Source organism: Tuber melanosporum (genome assembly GCF_000151645.1).
Source record: "Tuber melanosporum whole genome shotgun sequence assembly, scaffold_206, strain Mel28".
Lineage (NCBI taxonomy): Eukaryota > Fungi > Ascomycota > Pezizomycetes > Pezizales > Tuberaceae > Tuber > Tuber melanosporum.
Genome location: NW_003298871.1, coordinates 72,053 through 87,012, shown reverse-complemented (window position 1 = coordinate 87,012; position 14,960 = coordinate 72,053). Strand labels below are relative to the sequence as shown.

Below are 14,960 nucleotides of genomic sequence, written 5' to 3'. Positions count from 1 at the left end.
GGGCCATAAGTAACGGGACGATTTCGAACAAAGAGATGATATCAAATGGTAAAGGATCTCTACTAGAGACCAATACATTTACATCCACCAGAAGAGTCTAGAACTCCAAATGACACTACCAAAGAAGCTAACAAACTTCACGGAGTGTTGCAACTGGGTTTCGGAATACATTGTAATCATGATGTGATTCTCAATACTACAATAGTTACTGAAACCTACTACCCAGAGAGCAACCAAGGGTTGCCAACCGCGGGAATAATTACCAATCAGGTGGAATAGCTTCCTGTGAGTTAATAGGAAGTCATCCAGAGAAAATCTATTGGTTGGGTATGGAGTTACAAAGGATCAGAGTCAGACGACCTACGATGGTTGTAATGACGACCACCTTTGCAGATATAGCTGTGGGTAAAACTGATCATTTTATCAGTGGCGAAGACAATTAGAGCCAACTCAGTTCGACTTAAGAACTAGGCCATAAGTCTAAAGACTTTGCTAATCAGGATATTACTATTGGGGACAGCACGCTTCTTAAGAAGAAATATCGTAATTACCGAAAAGGGTGTGATGGTTTTCAGGGTCTACAGGTGTTCTCACCTTGGAAGAAAACTCGACATCGGGAATTACGATTGAAGAAGTACATAGTTGTGTCATAAATAGATGTAGTCCGCGAACACTCAGATGCGGAATATAAATATTGAAGTGCCTCCTAAGCTTTAGACATCATCAAGCAACGGAGAAGAGACCTTAATAATATAATATTGTTTTTACGATTCTACCCTACATTACTTATTTTACTTCACTCCTAGTAGTCATAAATGAAACAAGCAAAGTCTGAGCCTTCCAAGACAATCTCCGTCTACAGAAATGAATCTCGATTGGCCTAAACAACTTTGAAGTCTATCAAGTTGTCTCCGCTTAACATAATGCCAACAGACCTCAATACCAAGAACCCCAGGAACTACTGAGCAAACTCAGATATCTCCCCCAGAATCTACAGCATCAAGGCCCATCATGGGTACAAAAGAAACGCTCAGGGCAAAGCGACGGCAAGGACGAGGAAAAGTACTTAGAAGTCAATCTAATTTTATTTAAACTCGTACTGCCAACACTGGCATATGACGAGCCCCCGCCGGCACAGGGATACCGCTAACCGGTATACCACTAATCCTAGGCTAACTAAGTCTGTGGTCCCGTACCTGCCATCCCCGAGTCATGCCCGCACGGAAACTAATTATAAGACCATCAAACAACCCAATGCCCTCCCTGGTCCAAGTCTGTAGCCCCTCTGGTATGAAGCCAACCAGCACCAAGCGTAGCCAAAGCCGAGCAAGAGACCGACCCAACCAGGTTCCTCGTCCAACAAAATCAAAACCACTACCACTCGGTCTAAACACCATCCCGCAACACCTCCACTACAGTAGAAAACCAACAACAAACCAAAACAAATATAAACTACAGGTGACACAATGGCATAGAGGAGGTGACCAACAGGTCCACCTCTCGCATCCGCATGCCAGGCCATTGACCCTATAAACCCACTTTGCCAAGTGCCTCCAAGGAGCGTAATGGTGAGGAGGACCTGTACCCGCTGCCTGTCCCCCAAAACAAACTCATAAACAAAAGAAATACATAGAGGTGGTGACAGACCGAAATAGTCAGTGGGGCCTATCTCCTACCCGTGGTGCCTTGCCCCTGCCAGCCATGCCCATTGCCAAACCAAAGAAACCAAACAAACTTCAACAACACCCAGCACGCAGAACCCAAACAAGTCCAACCAGGTGGTCGCAACCCACTATCCGCACAGGTGGCCATCAGCCCAGCGGTCCGCCGGGGAGCTTTACAGCACTCAGCAGCTTCGCCCAGCAGCCCAAACCGGTCCGGAAACACTTAATTAGATATCGCCCAACCAGGCGCATGTCCGACCGGTGCTCACAGGTGCCTCTCTCCCCCCAATCAGCCCCCCCCAAGCCCCACACACCAGATGCCACAGAGCCCATCCAGCCCCCCCAGCCCCTCAGACAGATCAACCATCCGATGGCCACAGGACAGCTTATAGCCAGCCCCGCCAGGCAGCCATTGATCTTGGCCACACGAACAGAGCCCCAACCCCCAGCACTGTATAGCCGAGGGGAGCCCACCAGCCACAGCCGGGAGCCACAAAGGAGGCAGCACTAACACCCGAAGGCACGGGCACCAGCCAAACCAACCAACCAAGCCCAACCGAAATCCAACTGAGTCGGGAAAGAGTAAGCAGAGCCAGCCAAAGCCAGCCCCACAGGTCTGGCAACAGGTACGGACTGAACAACAGGCAAGAGGCATCCCCAACTGACGCGACAAGAAGGGGGGAGGGAATGAACAGAAGCAGACAAACAGCAGGTAGGCCCCACTTGCAATGGGTAAAGCCGCCAACCACAGACCACAACCGAACCACCCAGATGCACAGACAACGCGAGTGTCTGGCAGCCAATCGTCCCACACCACCCCAGGTAGCAACACTCACCACACCAGGGGGTAAGATTTTTCAGGGTCAAAGCCATCCCCACGGGTGTGAGGAGGAGACACCTGACTGAATCACCGTAAATGCCACAAGGACAAAAACTCCAAGAGAATGGTGATAAACAACATCGTAGGATCCCGACCGTAGAAACATGTAGTAACGAGGAGGGGGGGGGCCAGCGAGGCCACCTCCCCAGTGGGTTGATGCGGCCGGTACGACGTGTTGATACTTGGGAAGGTCATCAGTGTAACCCAAGGGCGTTTTGTATCGCGAGAACTAAGGACTCCATTAAAACCCAACAAAAAACATGAGCTGGCCCAAAGAACAACACGGATGATCCCCCCAAACACAATGTTCAATCCCCCCAATTGACCGCGAAACCTGCGAGTAGACGATAGACAGGAAGCCGTAGACATTTTACCGAATGGGGCTCGTATGCGACCGTGATGAGTGCTCGAAGTGCTAGTATCGTGAGATAACCAGCCTAACGAAACGAGACGCAAACAAGTTATCCGCCACGCAATGCCTAACAGACCCCAACACCAAAGACCCCAGGAACTACTGAGCGAACTCAGATATCTCCCCCAGAATCAAAGGCATCAAGGCCCGCCATGAGGGTGAAAGAAACGCTCGGGGCGAAGCGACGGCAAAGACGAGGAAAAGTACTTAGAACAAAGCGTGAAGAACCTATCCTCCTTGGCCACATCAGCCTCCTTATATAGTGTTCTTCCCGCCCATAGTCATGTGACCCAAAGTGGTCACATGTGCGAAACTAAATCATAACAAACTAGTCATATGACCAAGATGGTCACATGCTCAAAACCTATGACCTCATAGTATGGTCATGTGCAAAAACTCATAAACCAATCATAACACAATAAACAAATCATATGACTCAACTGAGTCATATGCGTAAAACCCATGACCTCATAACGAGGTCATATGCAAAACATAAATTATATGCGCAAGGCATACCTGCAAGGCACACTCGCAAGGCATACTCATCAGGCGCATGTCCCATGACTCATATTTGAGCCATGTGCAAAAGCATTACAAATCCCACACATAACAAATCATATGACTCAAATGAGTCATATGTGTGAAACAATAACATACCTGTGACTCATAACCATGTGTCATGTGAAAACCTTTTCCTCCCCAAGCCACATTCATGACACTCGGTCTCAATTCCCACCAATATGCAACTGAGATTTACCAACCCTACCTCATCCCCTTCATAGAAGCCATAGACAGAGCTCCTCGAACCATCTATATGACTGCTGATAATACATCATGGCATAATGGAGGAGAAAACAAAATTGCAAGAGGACTGTGGATATCAAAGATTGGCTTGGCCTCCCAACTCACCAGATCTCAATCCTATTGAGAATGCCTAGGCAATTCTCAAAAGAGCACTCAGAAAGCAATTCTCCAAGGTTGAGAGAAGGCCCCATAGTGCTGCTGAATTATTTCTGGCAGCAAAGGAAGAGTGGGACCTCATTCCCCAGAGGACATTTCATGGATGGATTCAGAGGATGCCTGAGATTACTTCAGGCTGTATTAGATGCAGATGGAAGCCATACAAAATGGTAGCATTGGGAAACTGTTTTTTTCTATTTCTACTATTATCTATTTTAAAATTGTACTCATATCTTTTTTTTTTGTTGTGGTCAATATCATTATTTGTAGTGGTAGTGCCGTTGCCGTGAGTACGTAGACTTTTCAGACACGACTGTACTCGTACTGTCGACCTCGACCGCTCGAGCCCCCGCATACGCCGGTCACAATCCTACAACCTTGATCCCCGTCAGCAGCGATTCTCGCGGCACCGCCAAGCAAATCGGAGTATGATACCAACAAACTTAGGCGTAACCTGGACCGCTAACGCCTTGTTCTCCAAGTGCTCCTCGCGCCACTCCGCTCACTTGTACGAGTACTCTTGGCCGTGGTCCCGCTAAAACCGTTGCGAACGCGCGCATAAGCGGTGATATGTGACTCCCGGTGTATGGAGGAATGGTGATTTGTGCAGTTGCTGGATTGAAATTAACGGTGCCGCGCGTACGGTCTTAACGTGTTGGATCGGAATGCACTTGTACTTGTAGTCCGGGCTGGTGCATTTGGGACCAATGGACGGGAGATACTCTACTCGTACAGGAATGTTAGCTGCACCACCGGTATTTCTGTTGCTTGCTACAGTGATTGGAGCCGGTCACAGGGCGTCACTCGGGTGAACTAAACCGTGAATTGGATGGTGTGCCGGATGGTGCGCGGGACAGTTACAATTAGTTTTAGGTTAGCTAATCTGAAGAAATATCATGACAAAAAGCAAACACTCCATTCGAAACACTCCACTTCATGAGCGAGTGGTTTTAGCAGTGCGACACAGTGTAAAAGTAATTGTGATAGCCAGCAGACTAATATCCCAGAGGAGCTGTTATCATCCAACCAAGACCGACACCATTCCATCCATTCCCATTCCAACCCAGAAGCACTACAACATGCAATGCAACCACCCATTATTACCATCAAACAAGCAGAAGAAAAAGGTCTGAAAAAAAAAAAACTTCATGTCAACATTCACAAATCCCAGCTAGAAATTAATCACCCCCCTTCTCCAGCGGTTTCTGCGCGACAATAATATAGCTACCAACTATTATTAGCCCTAACCGAAAAATCCATAGAGAAAAAGAGCACATACTGCAAATTGTAAATATGTATCTTCTTATTCCTCAGTTCCTTCCTCGCATCCTGACAAAGTTGGAGTGCCTCATCAGCGCTCATCCCAATAACCCTGGTCAGCAGCGCCAACCCAAAAGCCTCAAAGCTCGTCTCGCAATTTAACAGCGCAAACCTCCCCAACTCCTTCATCTTCGGATCCGACGGCCAGGGTGCCCATGGCAACTTCAACATCCTCTGGGAAACATTTGTGAACCCGACCTCCTCCGCAACTCCCTTTAAGGTGTGCGCCACATTCATCACTCGTCCGATTTTGGTGGCCGCCGAGTTCATAAGGTGTAAATAGGTCCTGATCGAGCATTCTTTTGGGTAACTGTTGTCGTCGCTCGTCACGTCAGTCGCGTACTCGCTGAGTTGCATCCAGGCGCCAGGTTTGAGGGTTCTGTAAACTTGGCCGATGTATTCCGGCCAGTCCGTTAGCGCACCTGAGAGGTGGCGGGAGTGGATGAAGTCGAAGGAGTCCTAGATTTCAAAGTTAGGCGTGGGATTGGCTTTGCTAGGTCAGGTTTGGGAAGGGAGGGGGAAGAAACCGGCGAGAATGTCCAGGGACTTCCCGCATCGTCGACTTCAAAGCGGCAGTTCGGTGGGACCCTGGAATAGCCACGCTATTCAGTAACTCTCTTTTTCGCCTACGTTTTTAGAGCTTGTTCTCTCTTCACCGGGAAACAAACCATTGCGGTTGGATAGGGCTAAGGTCCGTGCCAATGACCTCCGCGGAAGGATATTCACTAAGAATGACCAAGTCAGCAACCCTCATGATCACCCATCACCCGTCGGGCAAAAGAAGCCAACTCACTTTGCCATGTCGATAGCCCAAATTCCCGTCCCAGTACCAATATCCAATATCTTCTGCGGATTATCGCCGATAGGGGCTAAATGCAGTTTCCCATCCAGCATCATGAGGTATATATGATGCATCATGTCCAGGCGGTCTTGCTCCGTCTGTAAAACCGGAAGGCCAGGTTAGCAAAACTAGACCTTGATTTATGGTAGGAGTGGGTGGGAGACCAACCTCGTCGTTTGGCATGAGATAGGAGCCCTGTCGATACCGATGATACCGTCTCCCTACAAACAAACAAACCCCACCCATGAGACAAACGTGCACAAATAAAGGATGAAACAAACAAACGAACCATTCTCGTACTCGTAGTCCAGGATGCTAGAATTTAGGGATGTAGTTTCGCTCCTGGGGGTGATGTTGTCAGCCTCAGCCCCTCTCTAAGGGATAGAAAATGGGAATGCTCACACGTCGTTACTAAAGTACCCATCAGAGTCCTACCCTGAGTCAGTAGGAAGAGGGAGAGCGGGAGATCCAGGAAAGGAATGAAGGAAGGGAAGAAGGAAAAGGTCAAAAACACACATCTTGAGAACTGCCCGCTTCGAGAGGGCTAAGTTCGGGGTACTCTACGGGCGCAACTGCACTCTCTTCGCCTTGGGACATGATGCTGTGAGGTTGTTGTGTTCGTGTTCGCCCGTGGGAGAGGGAGAGGGAGAAGGAGGGATGGATGGCTGTGTGGTACGGTAGCCCCTGAACCGTGCAACTCAAAACATGAAGGGATAGGTATCCGTGCTCAGCGGTGGGATCTTTATATCCTTAAGTGTATTTGCAATAAGAAAAGCTTGTGCAATGGGGAAGTGAGTGGTGCAACGAACGACAGTCCGTCACCCACATCCCGCGATCTCGCCACGGGAATAAAAGCGGAGGGGTCCTGATGCAGCGCAGTGCAGTACCGGTATCAGAAAAAAAGTACAATCTCCCTCCCCCTCTATGATACTCAAGTACTAAGGACTTCCAGGAGAGAGGAAAAAGGAAAGATAGCGGAACGAAACGTAATCCCGGGTACAGCACAGATCTCACGCCATATCAATCAACCAAACCATGGACCCGCACACCTACCAAACTATCTACCCACCGACTTCCCACCACCATCACCGCAAGCGTGTGCAACTCATCATGGCGAAATTTCTGTCAAGACACCCCCGAAGGTCGTGGCTTTAAACAATTACCCCTCTGGAATTCACGGGGTGGGGTGCGAGGGTACTAGTATGTCTTAGAGGCGCATGGCCCCTTGGCTAGAAAGCGTGGAAAGGCTCAAAATCCACTACTCGAGCACCGGTACCGGTACCAGACTACCCGTATCACGCTGTATCACGGGAAGTCAGTTGTGCCATTTCACGATAGGCTTGATTCAACCGGTTAGCAGAACTGCGAAAACGGGTCGATAGGATCCAAAACATCCAGTGGCCTGATCCTACACCATATCAAGAGAAGGCTATCATAACCCCTCTAGGAGCTTCTATCTTTTGGATCTGGAGATTACAGGGCTGGCAGAGATGGTGAGGGTCCAGGGTATCGTACCAATAGAATTCAGCCCATCTGCCATCTGCCAAGGTTACCCCGTTAGTCCGCCCTAAACTGGGACGCCATACCAAGAATAAGAAAAGTCGAAGCGAGTGCCAAAGGGAAACATGTCCGTCATCGCAGGTCCGTCCGCAAATACGCTTCACCTTAAAAAGAAAATATCGTGAGTGAGAGTGAGAATACAGGTAATTGAACCCTAGGCTAAGACATCTAGAATTCCCCTCTCTAGATACCGGCAAAGGGGGGAACCATGGCGAAAAAAAGACTCGCTTTCAGACCACCACTGAGACAAATACATAAAAAGAAAAAATACAACAGACCTTACTAGGAGAGGCAACTCCAACGTCTTGTCGCGCGAGGTTCAATTGTTCCACTTCTTAAAGTGTCCTATGGTAAGAACTTCCCACAGGAGCGGGGAAGGGTGAAGGGTATCACAGGACCTCACCCGAATTCGACAGTTGTGGTTGGCGGAGAAGCGATGTCCTTTGGCTGATCTTATCATCTTAACGAAATCCCCCCCACAACGATACTTGCAACCACCTAGCGGAGTATGACGCTCGATTACTTTAAGCCTCACGACGAACCCCACACTACCTCCCCGTATGGGAAGTGGATATCAACCCCGCACGCACCCGCCAAAGACTGAACGACCCTCATCTGGATACGTATCCGATGCTTCCTCCCAAGCAGGCGATTGTCCGGGAAGAACCACGACCGGCTCAACACGCCGGCGCTGTGATGTGTGATACATTACCGGTACAACGTGGGTACATGTAGGGTACCGATGCCCTACAAAAGAAGGTGCGGTGTCAACACACAACCACCTGCGGAGTGGCAATGGGAATTCTGCGAGGAAACTATTACTACCGCCGAAGGATGTGCCAACCGCAGAATACCTACTACGAGTACAGTACCGTATCATCAACTCCGAGGCCAATCCTATGTATTGAGTCCAGTCCGGACCCTTCCAGTATCGTACGAGTACAGTACACAGTGCACCAAACTATACCGGTACTATACCCGAGCACTGTACCACTGGGTACCAGTACGGCTATCGCCCAAATAAGCCCTGTTCGGGAAACCCCGCCTTAACAAGCCCCCACAGACGAGAGCGGGAAGCGCAGAGGAGAAGAAGGAAAAAAAAGTGCAAAAAGTGCAAATACTAAAACAGCAATTAGAGCACCTTCACCCAACTGTACGATCAACTAACTATGAGTAGCCTCCCTTCGAATACTGTGCCAGCAACTGTACCGTACAGTGCTCGAGTACAAGTACATGCATAAGTACTCGGGTGTGTCCATAAAAATCGGAAACTAGCCATGGTGAAACAGTGGTCAAAGGGATCGGGCAATCACAATTGTCTGAAATGAAAAACGACACAGACATTAGAAACCAGGACTTAGCTGCCTTGAAGTTTCACCCATATTGTTCCGTGAGACTGAAAGGGTTGGAAGTATCTTTTGTAAGTGTAGGCTCTTGTTCCGACTGCCGTACTTATCATTACCAAGTCATTGTTGCCCAATATCACGGCTGCCCCCCCCCCCAGTTGTTCCTGTCTGCCAAACTCTCTAGTCTTTAGTTTTGCAGCCATCTTATCGACACACCCGAGTACAGTAAGTTAGCCACGATGCCCCGCCCGCACACGGCGAACATGTGACCGCACACCACAGCACTCCTACGATGCGAACCTTCCCCCCACAGAAAAACTCGCAGTGAGTTTACAGTTGCATACTTCGCCCAATCAGTGCATCCATCCATCGGGGCCATCACCACTACTCGAGTACTAGCCTACATCGCTACACAGTAACTGCCGACAAACAAACCTAGCATTCTCACAATAATGATCGGCTACACCTACTTTGCTCGAGTACACTACATCCCCTGCGAGGGAGAAAAGGAAAAAGAAAGGAAGGAAAAAGAAACGGAAAAGAAGAAAAAAAAAGAAAAGGAGAAGAAAAAACTCCACCTGCCGATCCCCTATCCTCCCTCCCACTCCTCGTCGCAAATCATCCCGATCTCCACGCACGCAAACTTCTGTTTCCCCCCACACCCACCAGCATCAGAGTTCTACTCATAATTTAGTAACACGACCGCTATTGCATACCGCCAAAATCTAGCTCATTTACTTAGATCTTAACGTCATGCAATAGCAGTCGTGTTCACAAGCGCTGCTTGATCGTAAGTATGCAGCACCCGAGTACCTATCATGCATGCGTCCCCCGTGCGCTTAGAGCGCCTACAACCCTGTACCCACGAACCCATCTTCCCTCCTCACTCCTCGTGCTGTGGGCAATCCACGATTCGACAATCAATCAAAACGCACATTGTGATATCCACACACATCAGTCACTGCATATAAGTAGGTAAGTAATTTACTCGTTGTTGGGTGGCATCGACACTGTACTCGTACTGTACAACATACCTGTCACCAGTCCCAGCCGCTCAACCGCACGCGGAGTGTGTGTGGGGCTGTGGTTGTGGTGGTGAAAGTGGGGCATGTGGCACGGGGAACAGCGCGGGCTTTCCCATTCGCCACGCCCACTCCTTCTAATCGGGGGGGGAGAGGAAGGGAGAAAAGGCGGTGCGGTCCGAGATCGATCTTGTGCGTTTAGGGTAGGTAGTTCGGGAGGGAGGACGGAGGGTATTTCGGTCCAGTAGGACAGGGTGGTCACGGCTGGCGACGGACGAGCATGCTCCGGAGTAAGAGTCGAGTAAGAGGCAGTGGGGAAGCGGAGTGATGACCCATGAACAGCTCCGGTACTGTACTGTACTTGTAGTCTCCTTCTACGAGTAGTCAATCGGGGGCGGGGGGGAATGTGAGATGCGCAGTATGATATATAAAACACGTGCTTGACAGGTTGACTTCCATCTCTACAAATCACCATAATCAATCACCCCCACCCAAACCCCTCACTCAACAGTTTCCCCCCCATACACATCGAGATCTAACTTATTATACTCGAGTACCTTCCCACCGTCATAAACAATAGCAGATGTGCTCACAACCGGAAAAACACTTTCGCACCGGGCGACCGTACCGTATCGTACCGTACACGGTTTAAGTTACAGGTGAGGGGGGGGGGTAATTTATGCATCCTGGAAACCCAGTCCAGCATGACAAAGCACAACCTTCCCCACGCCACGCCTGCCACTCCCACTACAGTACCAACAATCCCATCAAATCCCTGGCCGAGCCAGCTCTCTTTTTCCTCCACCCTTTTCCCTTCCATCCTTCCATCCTTCCCTCCCTCCCTCCCTCCCTCCTTCCTTCCTTCCTCCCTCCGTCCAAGCGTCGCGCTATCGCAAGTGTCAGAGATCATTCGATAACACCGACCAAAATCCGGTCCGTGCACCCCTCCCCTATGCTAGAACTAATGACGCCGCGACAGCAGCCAATTTTTAGTCTACCGATTAACAACCTGGCGATTGGGTGAGGGACAATCTAGGAAGAAGGAGAGGAAAGAAAGAAAAAACGGCCTTCTTCTCAACTTTTTTTTTTTTTTTTACGAGGGGTTTCGTCTCGAACTGGGTTGTTGTCTGAATTATCGCAATTTTTCGGTCACAGCTCAATTCACATGCACCCCAAGAATTTTCGTCCACATCGGTAGGGTAGTTGCTGCTGCTGGTTCGAGCTAGAGATTGATTGGGTTCGTGAGGGAAACAACCGTCTTTTTTTTTTCTTTTTCTCTTTCCTTTCTTAGGAGGAGGAGGAGAAACATAAAAATAAAGACAAACGGAATTCACGGAACATCATACGACACTGTAAAGCACTGTTGCTTACGGCATATATTTTCCGTGGTTGCGAAGTTTGTCTCTACCGCACTGTGCGAGTACATAATACCGCATATCATCCCGGTACAGTATGATGCGTCAAAGTTAGATATAATAGCTAGTCTACCTACTGTACTCGGGGATGTACTCCCGCGGCCGAGTTGATGTTGGACACTTTCTATGGGAATTGCCACCTAAGGTCTCCAACCTCAACTCCGCCGCGGGAGTATGTACCATGCACTACACGCTTTAATATGATACCCATTATTGTATTATAAAACCTTCTGCTTGAACTATACCACCCACCACGACCGGACCGACCGGCTACCGGTAGACCGTGACTAAATTTATGTTATGTCGCCTTCCCTCCCCAAAATCGAGATAAAATCAAAATCAAAATTGAAACCCGACCACTCACCCACTCGCAACCAGACAAAGCGTACATAATCATCTCGAACTCACACTCAAACCACATGCATTTAATAGCATATATCTAATCTCCAGTCCGGTTAATTGCCCGAAATTTTACTTGACTAGACTAGGTGTATGTGCGTATGTATGTAGGCTATTGATGTCTCGCCCTGCTAGAGTAATACCTTACGGTCCGGACTTGCTCAATTCTAGAGAACTTGCTCAATTCTAGAGGACATGCGCGACCGTTTGAGAAGTGGTCCAAGTTATAAGTTAACGCGCATCTCAGCTCGCGGCCTTTGCGAGTGTTCGCGCTATGGTAACTAGATGGCGAGGAAACAACGACACTCAATCAATTCAATCAATCAACTGAAAATCAGTCAGTCAATACGGTAGATCACCGCAGCAGGATTGCATTGGCATGCACAGGGATCAACAAGACCCCCCTCCCCCGGCCTTCGCAGCCAAGCAACAGAATTTTCCTCCACCAGAAGAGGGAAAGAGTCAGCGCTCAAGCTTCATTCCATCGTCCAAATCCAAATCCTCCTTCTTTTTTCTGCCTTCCAACCCCTCAGATACCAGTCCCGAGGGGCGCGGAGCTGTTGCACAATATTATAGTCTACTATCCATATTATCATGCTCAATATAATACGGATATACCAAACCGCCCGTGACTCGGCCCCCTCCGACTACCCATACCTTATCCCTACCCATCTGAAGCGAGGCCCTGCCTCACTCGCTTCTGCGCCCACTTCACCTCGGCCCCGAAATCTTTCCTGCAGTTGATATGTATAACCACGTACCCACTCGAGCCATAAATAAATAAAGCGCAGATGATTGGCATTCATCTCCAGAACCAGTAACCCCCAACTGATATCCTGCCGGATGGCTAGCGCGACCCTGGTCAATATTTCCAAGTCCCCTCGGGCCCGGTTTCATCATGCTATGCAAAAGTCCCGATACAATCCGTATACCGGCGCGTTCCAAAAGTATCCCAGAAATCTTGGCGTTTTTTAGACCTAAAAATTTCCGGATGCCCCCGCAACACACCAATAACTCAACGACATCCTAGTCGATGATAATACCAGTATCTAGCTCATTGTCCAGCGACAAACAGCCCACGGGGAGGTGGGCACAAATTCGTTTCCCGATTCAGCCTGCTTTCCATATACGGGTATTACCCGGCAGCCAAACTCATATCACATAGCTTCTCTTGTTTTTTTTTTTCTTCCGAAGAGCTAGTGACTAAGAGCGAGTGACGGGCCATGATAATAGGCTTTTCAATTCGACGCGGGCTGGGTGTGATGAGATATCGTAGGCTTAGCATATATCGATCCTACCACAAACCGTCACCTAAACAATAGAATATTTTATTCCCGCAGGTTGTCCCAAAATTTCATAGGGGGTCTCGCAGGGGCATCAGCCGTCTGACAAGTCGCCGACTTCTCCGCTGAAAGCTCTTCCTCATTATTAGAAATCTGGGGCGCTGTTTTGTTACCCATCCCTTGTCAGTAAATCCCCCAATCACCTGTACCTATACCAACGTGCCTCAACCACAAATCATCCACAAAGAATTCCCAATCGTCGCCACCCTCGCCGAACCCCCCTTCATGTTACCGCTTTCTTCAATACATCCCACGGTTTTGAGCCAGAATCCTATCGTATCGAACTGAAGAAAACGATTCTTGGTGCCATCCGTCTGGGATACCGTCTGGCTGCCCCTGCCTTATCGTTAGCACACGGGACACGTCAACAGGAAAAGAAAGCCCCAGGAAAACTCTTCAGCCCCGTTAGCATTATAACCAGTCACATCGATATGGACACCTGGAGGGGGACTATCCATCGGGGGTAGATAGGGCCCAAACAGATCGAAAGTGTCCCCATCAATGTCAAAGCTAGCTGGTGGTTTGTCCCCCTTATCCTCTGGATTGTATCGTGATTCGGTAAGTGCATTGGCCAGGAAAACAGCGGAGGGAGGGCTGTTTAGTGGGTGCTCGTCCTGTGCACCAGGGACAATACATAGAGCTAGGGGCTAAAAGTGAGCAAGGAAAAAAATGCTTTGGGATATGTCCTATGGTGGACCCTCCGTCGGGTCTTTGTCGAATCAAACCTAGAGAGGGTCAGATGGCTCGAAGGGCACACAGAAGGTATTCCCGGAGTGAAGGTACGCTCAGGCAGCTGACCATTCCCGGCCGGCGACCCCTCTCCACGCATGATTCAATGCCATATCTCCCACCCCTTCCATACCCAGGGATCGAAGCCGGTTAGGGGACGGCCTCCTGGAACTCTCAGAGTGCACAGCAGAAGGAGCGGTAAGTACAGGGGAGCGGGCCCAGCGAATAGGAGGCTATTGAGATAAATTCTGAGTGGTTGACCTCTATTTATCTCCGACTCACTAGTAAAACCAAGGAAAGCAGAAGGCGTAAAAAGGAGGGGGATGTGATGATGGTGGCGATGGTGATGCTGTGACGATGATGAGTAGGATGTGGAATGAGAAATGGTGGGAGGGTAAGGTGAGATGGAAACGAGTGGTTGAAGAAGGGAGCACAGGCTGGTGCGTGGCCGGGGGGGGGCACAAAAATCAAGATATCACCTTGTACAAGGAGCGGTCAGCAGGCAAGCAGTACTTACGTGGACGAGGATTCATTCTGGCCAGTTAAACGTAGCACATGAGACTACCCTACAGTACTGCACGCACCACACTCGAGTAATATGGCGCACTACATAATAGTAGGGCAAGGGGTGACAACAATTACACTTTTTTCTTAGATCCAACGGGGGGGAGGAGTGCATACCCTATATTTCAGTGCCAGAGTTGAACGTCACATCGCCAGTACAGCGGGGGGCAAATACACATCCATAATATCTCCATGGTTCCGCCAATTAATTTCTCCACCACAGTCAAACGGATTTTCCCAGGGATTTGCAAACCAAATCTTCGTCTGATTACGAATAAGAACTCCTCCCACTTATCCTCCTTGCCTGCGGGTGATGGCGAGGATTCCGCGAAATAAAAATCATGTGTTGTTTTATTGTATCTGGTTTGGCGTAGAATTAGCAATCCATAACAGCTCTTAATGTCAACTCTACACCAAATTCAGACATACAGTTCATCGAGTCTCTTGAATTCCAATTTACTTGACCTGATCCGCTCTTTTTTATCCATGGTCTCGCTATCGCAAT

General features: G+C 49.1%; 3 protein-coding genes; 1 reads left to right on the top strand and 2 right to left on the bottom strand.

Moving 5' to 3' along the window:
• Positions 1 to 4,759: 4,759 nt before the first annotated feature.
• GSTUM_00000635001 (uncharacterized protein) lies at positions 4,760 to 7,142 on the bottom strand. XM_002837889.2 has 9 exons: positions 6,594 to 7,142; positions 6,480 to 6,508; positions 6,367 to 6,419; positions 6,246 to 6,298; positions 6,030 to 6,175; positions 5,905 to 5,961; positions 5,764 to 5,824; positions 5,196 to 5,695; positions 4,760 to 5,140 (listed from the first exon to the last, which is right to left on the bottom strand). The coding sequence occupies exons 1-9, from the start codon at positions 6,672 to 6,674 to the stop codon at positions 5,095 to 5,097; spliced, it is 1,026 nt and encodes a 341-aa protein (XP_002837935.1). The 5' UTR covers positions 6,675 to 7,142; the 3' UTR covers positions 4,760 to 5,094.
• A 3,285-nt stretch (positions 7,143 to 10,427) lies between these two features.
• GSTUM_00000634001 (uncharacterized protein) lies at positions 10,428 to 11,318 on the top strand. XM_002837888.2 has 1 exon: positions 10,428 to 11,318. The coding sequence occupies exon 1, from the start codon at positions 10,685 to 10,687 to the stop codon at positions 11,027 to 11,029; it is 345 nt and encodes a 114-aa protein (XP_002837934.1). The 5' UTR covers positions 10,428 to 10,684; the 3' UTR covers positions 11,030 to 11,318.
• Positions 11,319 to 11,384: 66 nt separating this feature from the next.
• GSTUM_00000633001 (uncharacterized protein) lies at positions 11,385 to 14,374 on the bottom strand. XM_052355749.1 has 2 exons: positions 13,961 to 14,374; positions 11,385 to 13,887 (listed from the first exon to the last, which is right to left on the bottom strand). The coding sequence occupies exon 2, from the start codon at positions 12,717 to 12,719 to the stop codon at positions 12,531 to 12,533; it is 189 nt and encodes a 62-aa protein (XP_052211718.1). The 5' UTR covers positions 12,720 to 13,887; positions 13,961 to 14,374; the 3' UTR covers positions 11,385 to 12,530.
• Between the last annotated feature and the right edge of the window lie 586 nt (positions 14,375 to 14,960).

Bases quoted from the DNA above. Each gene is read 5' to 3' on its own strand.
- GSTUM_00000635001 (XM_002837889.2), bottom strand. From the start codon at position 6,674: ATGTCCCAAGGCGAAGAGAGTGCAGTTGCGCCCGTAGAGTACCCCGAA. The intron at 5,962-6,029 runs GTGAGTTGGCTT...GGTCATTCTTAG, and splicing joins TGGGCTATCGACATGGCAAA to TGAATATCCTTCCGCGGAGG. The intron at 5,141-5,195 runs GTATGTGCTCTT...AATAGTTGGTAG, and splicing joins ATACATATTTACAATTTGCA to CTATATTATTGTCGCGCAGA.
- GSTUM_00000633001 (XM_052355749.1), bottom strand. From the start codon at position 12,719: ATGATGAAACCGGGCCCGAGGGGACTTGGAAATATTGACCAGGGTCGC.
- GSTUM_00000634001 (XM_002837888.2), top strand. From the start codon at position 10,685: ATGCATCCTGGAAACCCAGTCCAGCATGACAAAGCACAACCTTCCCCA.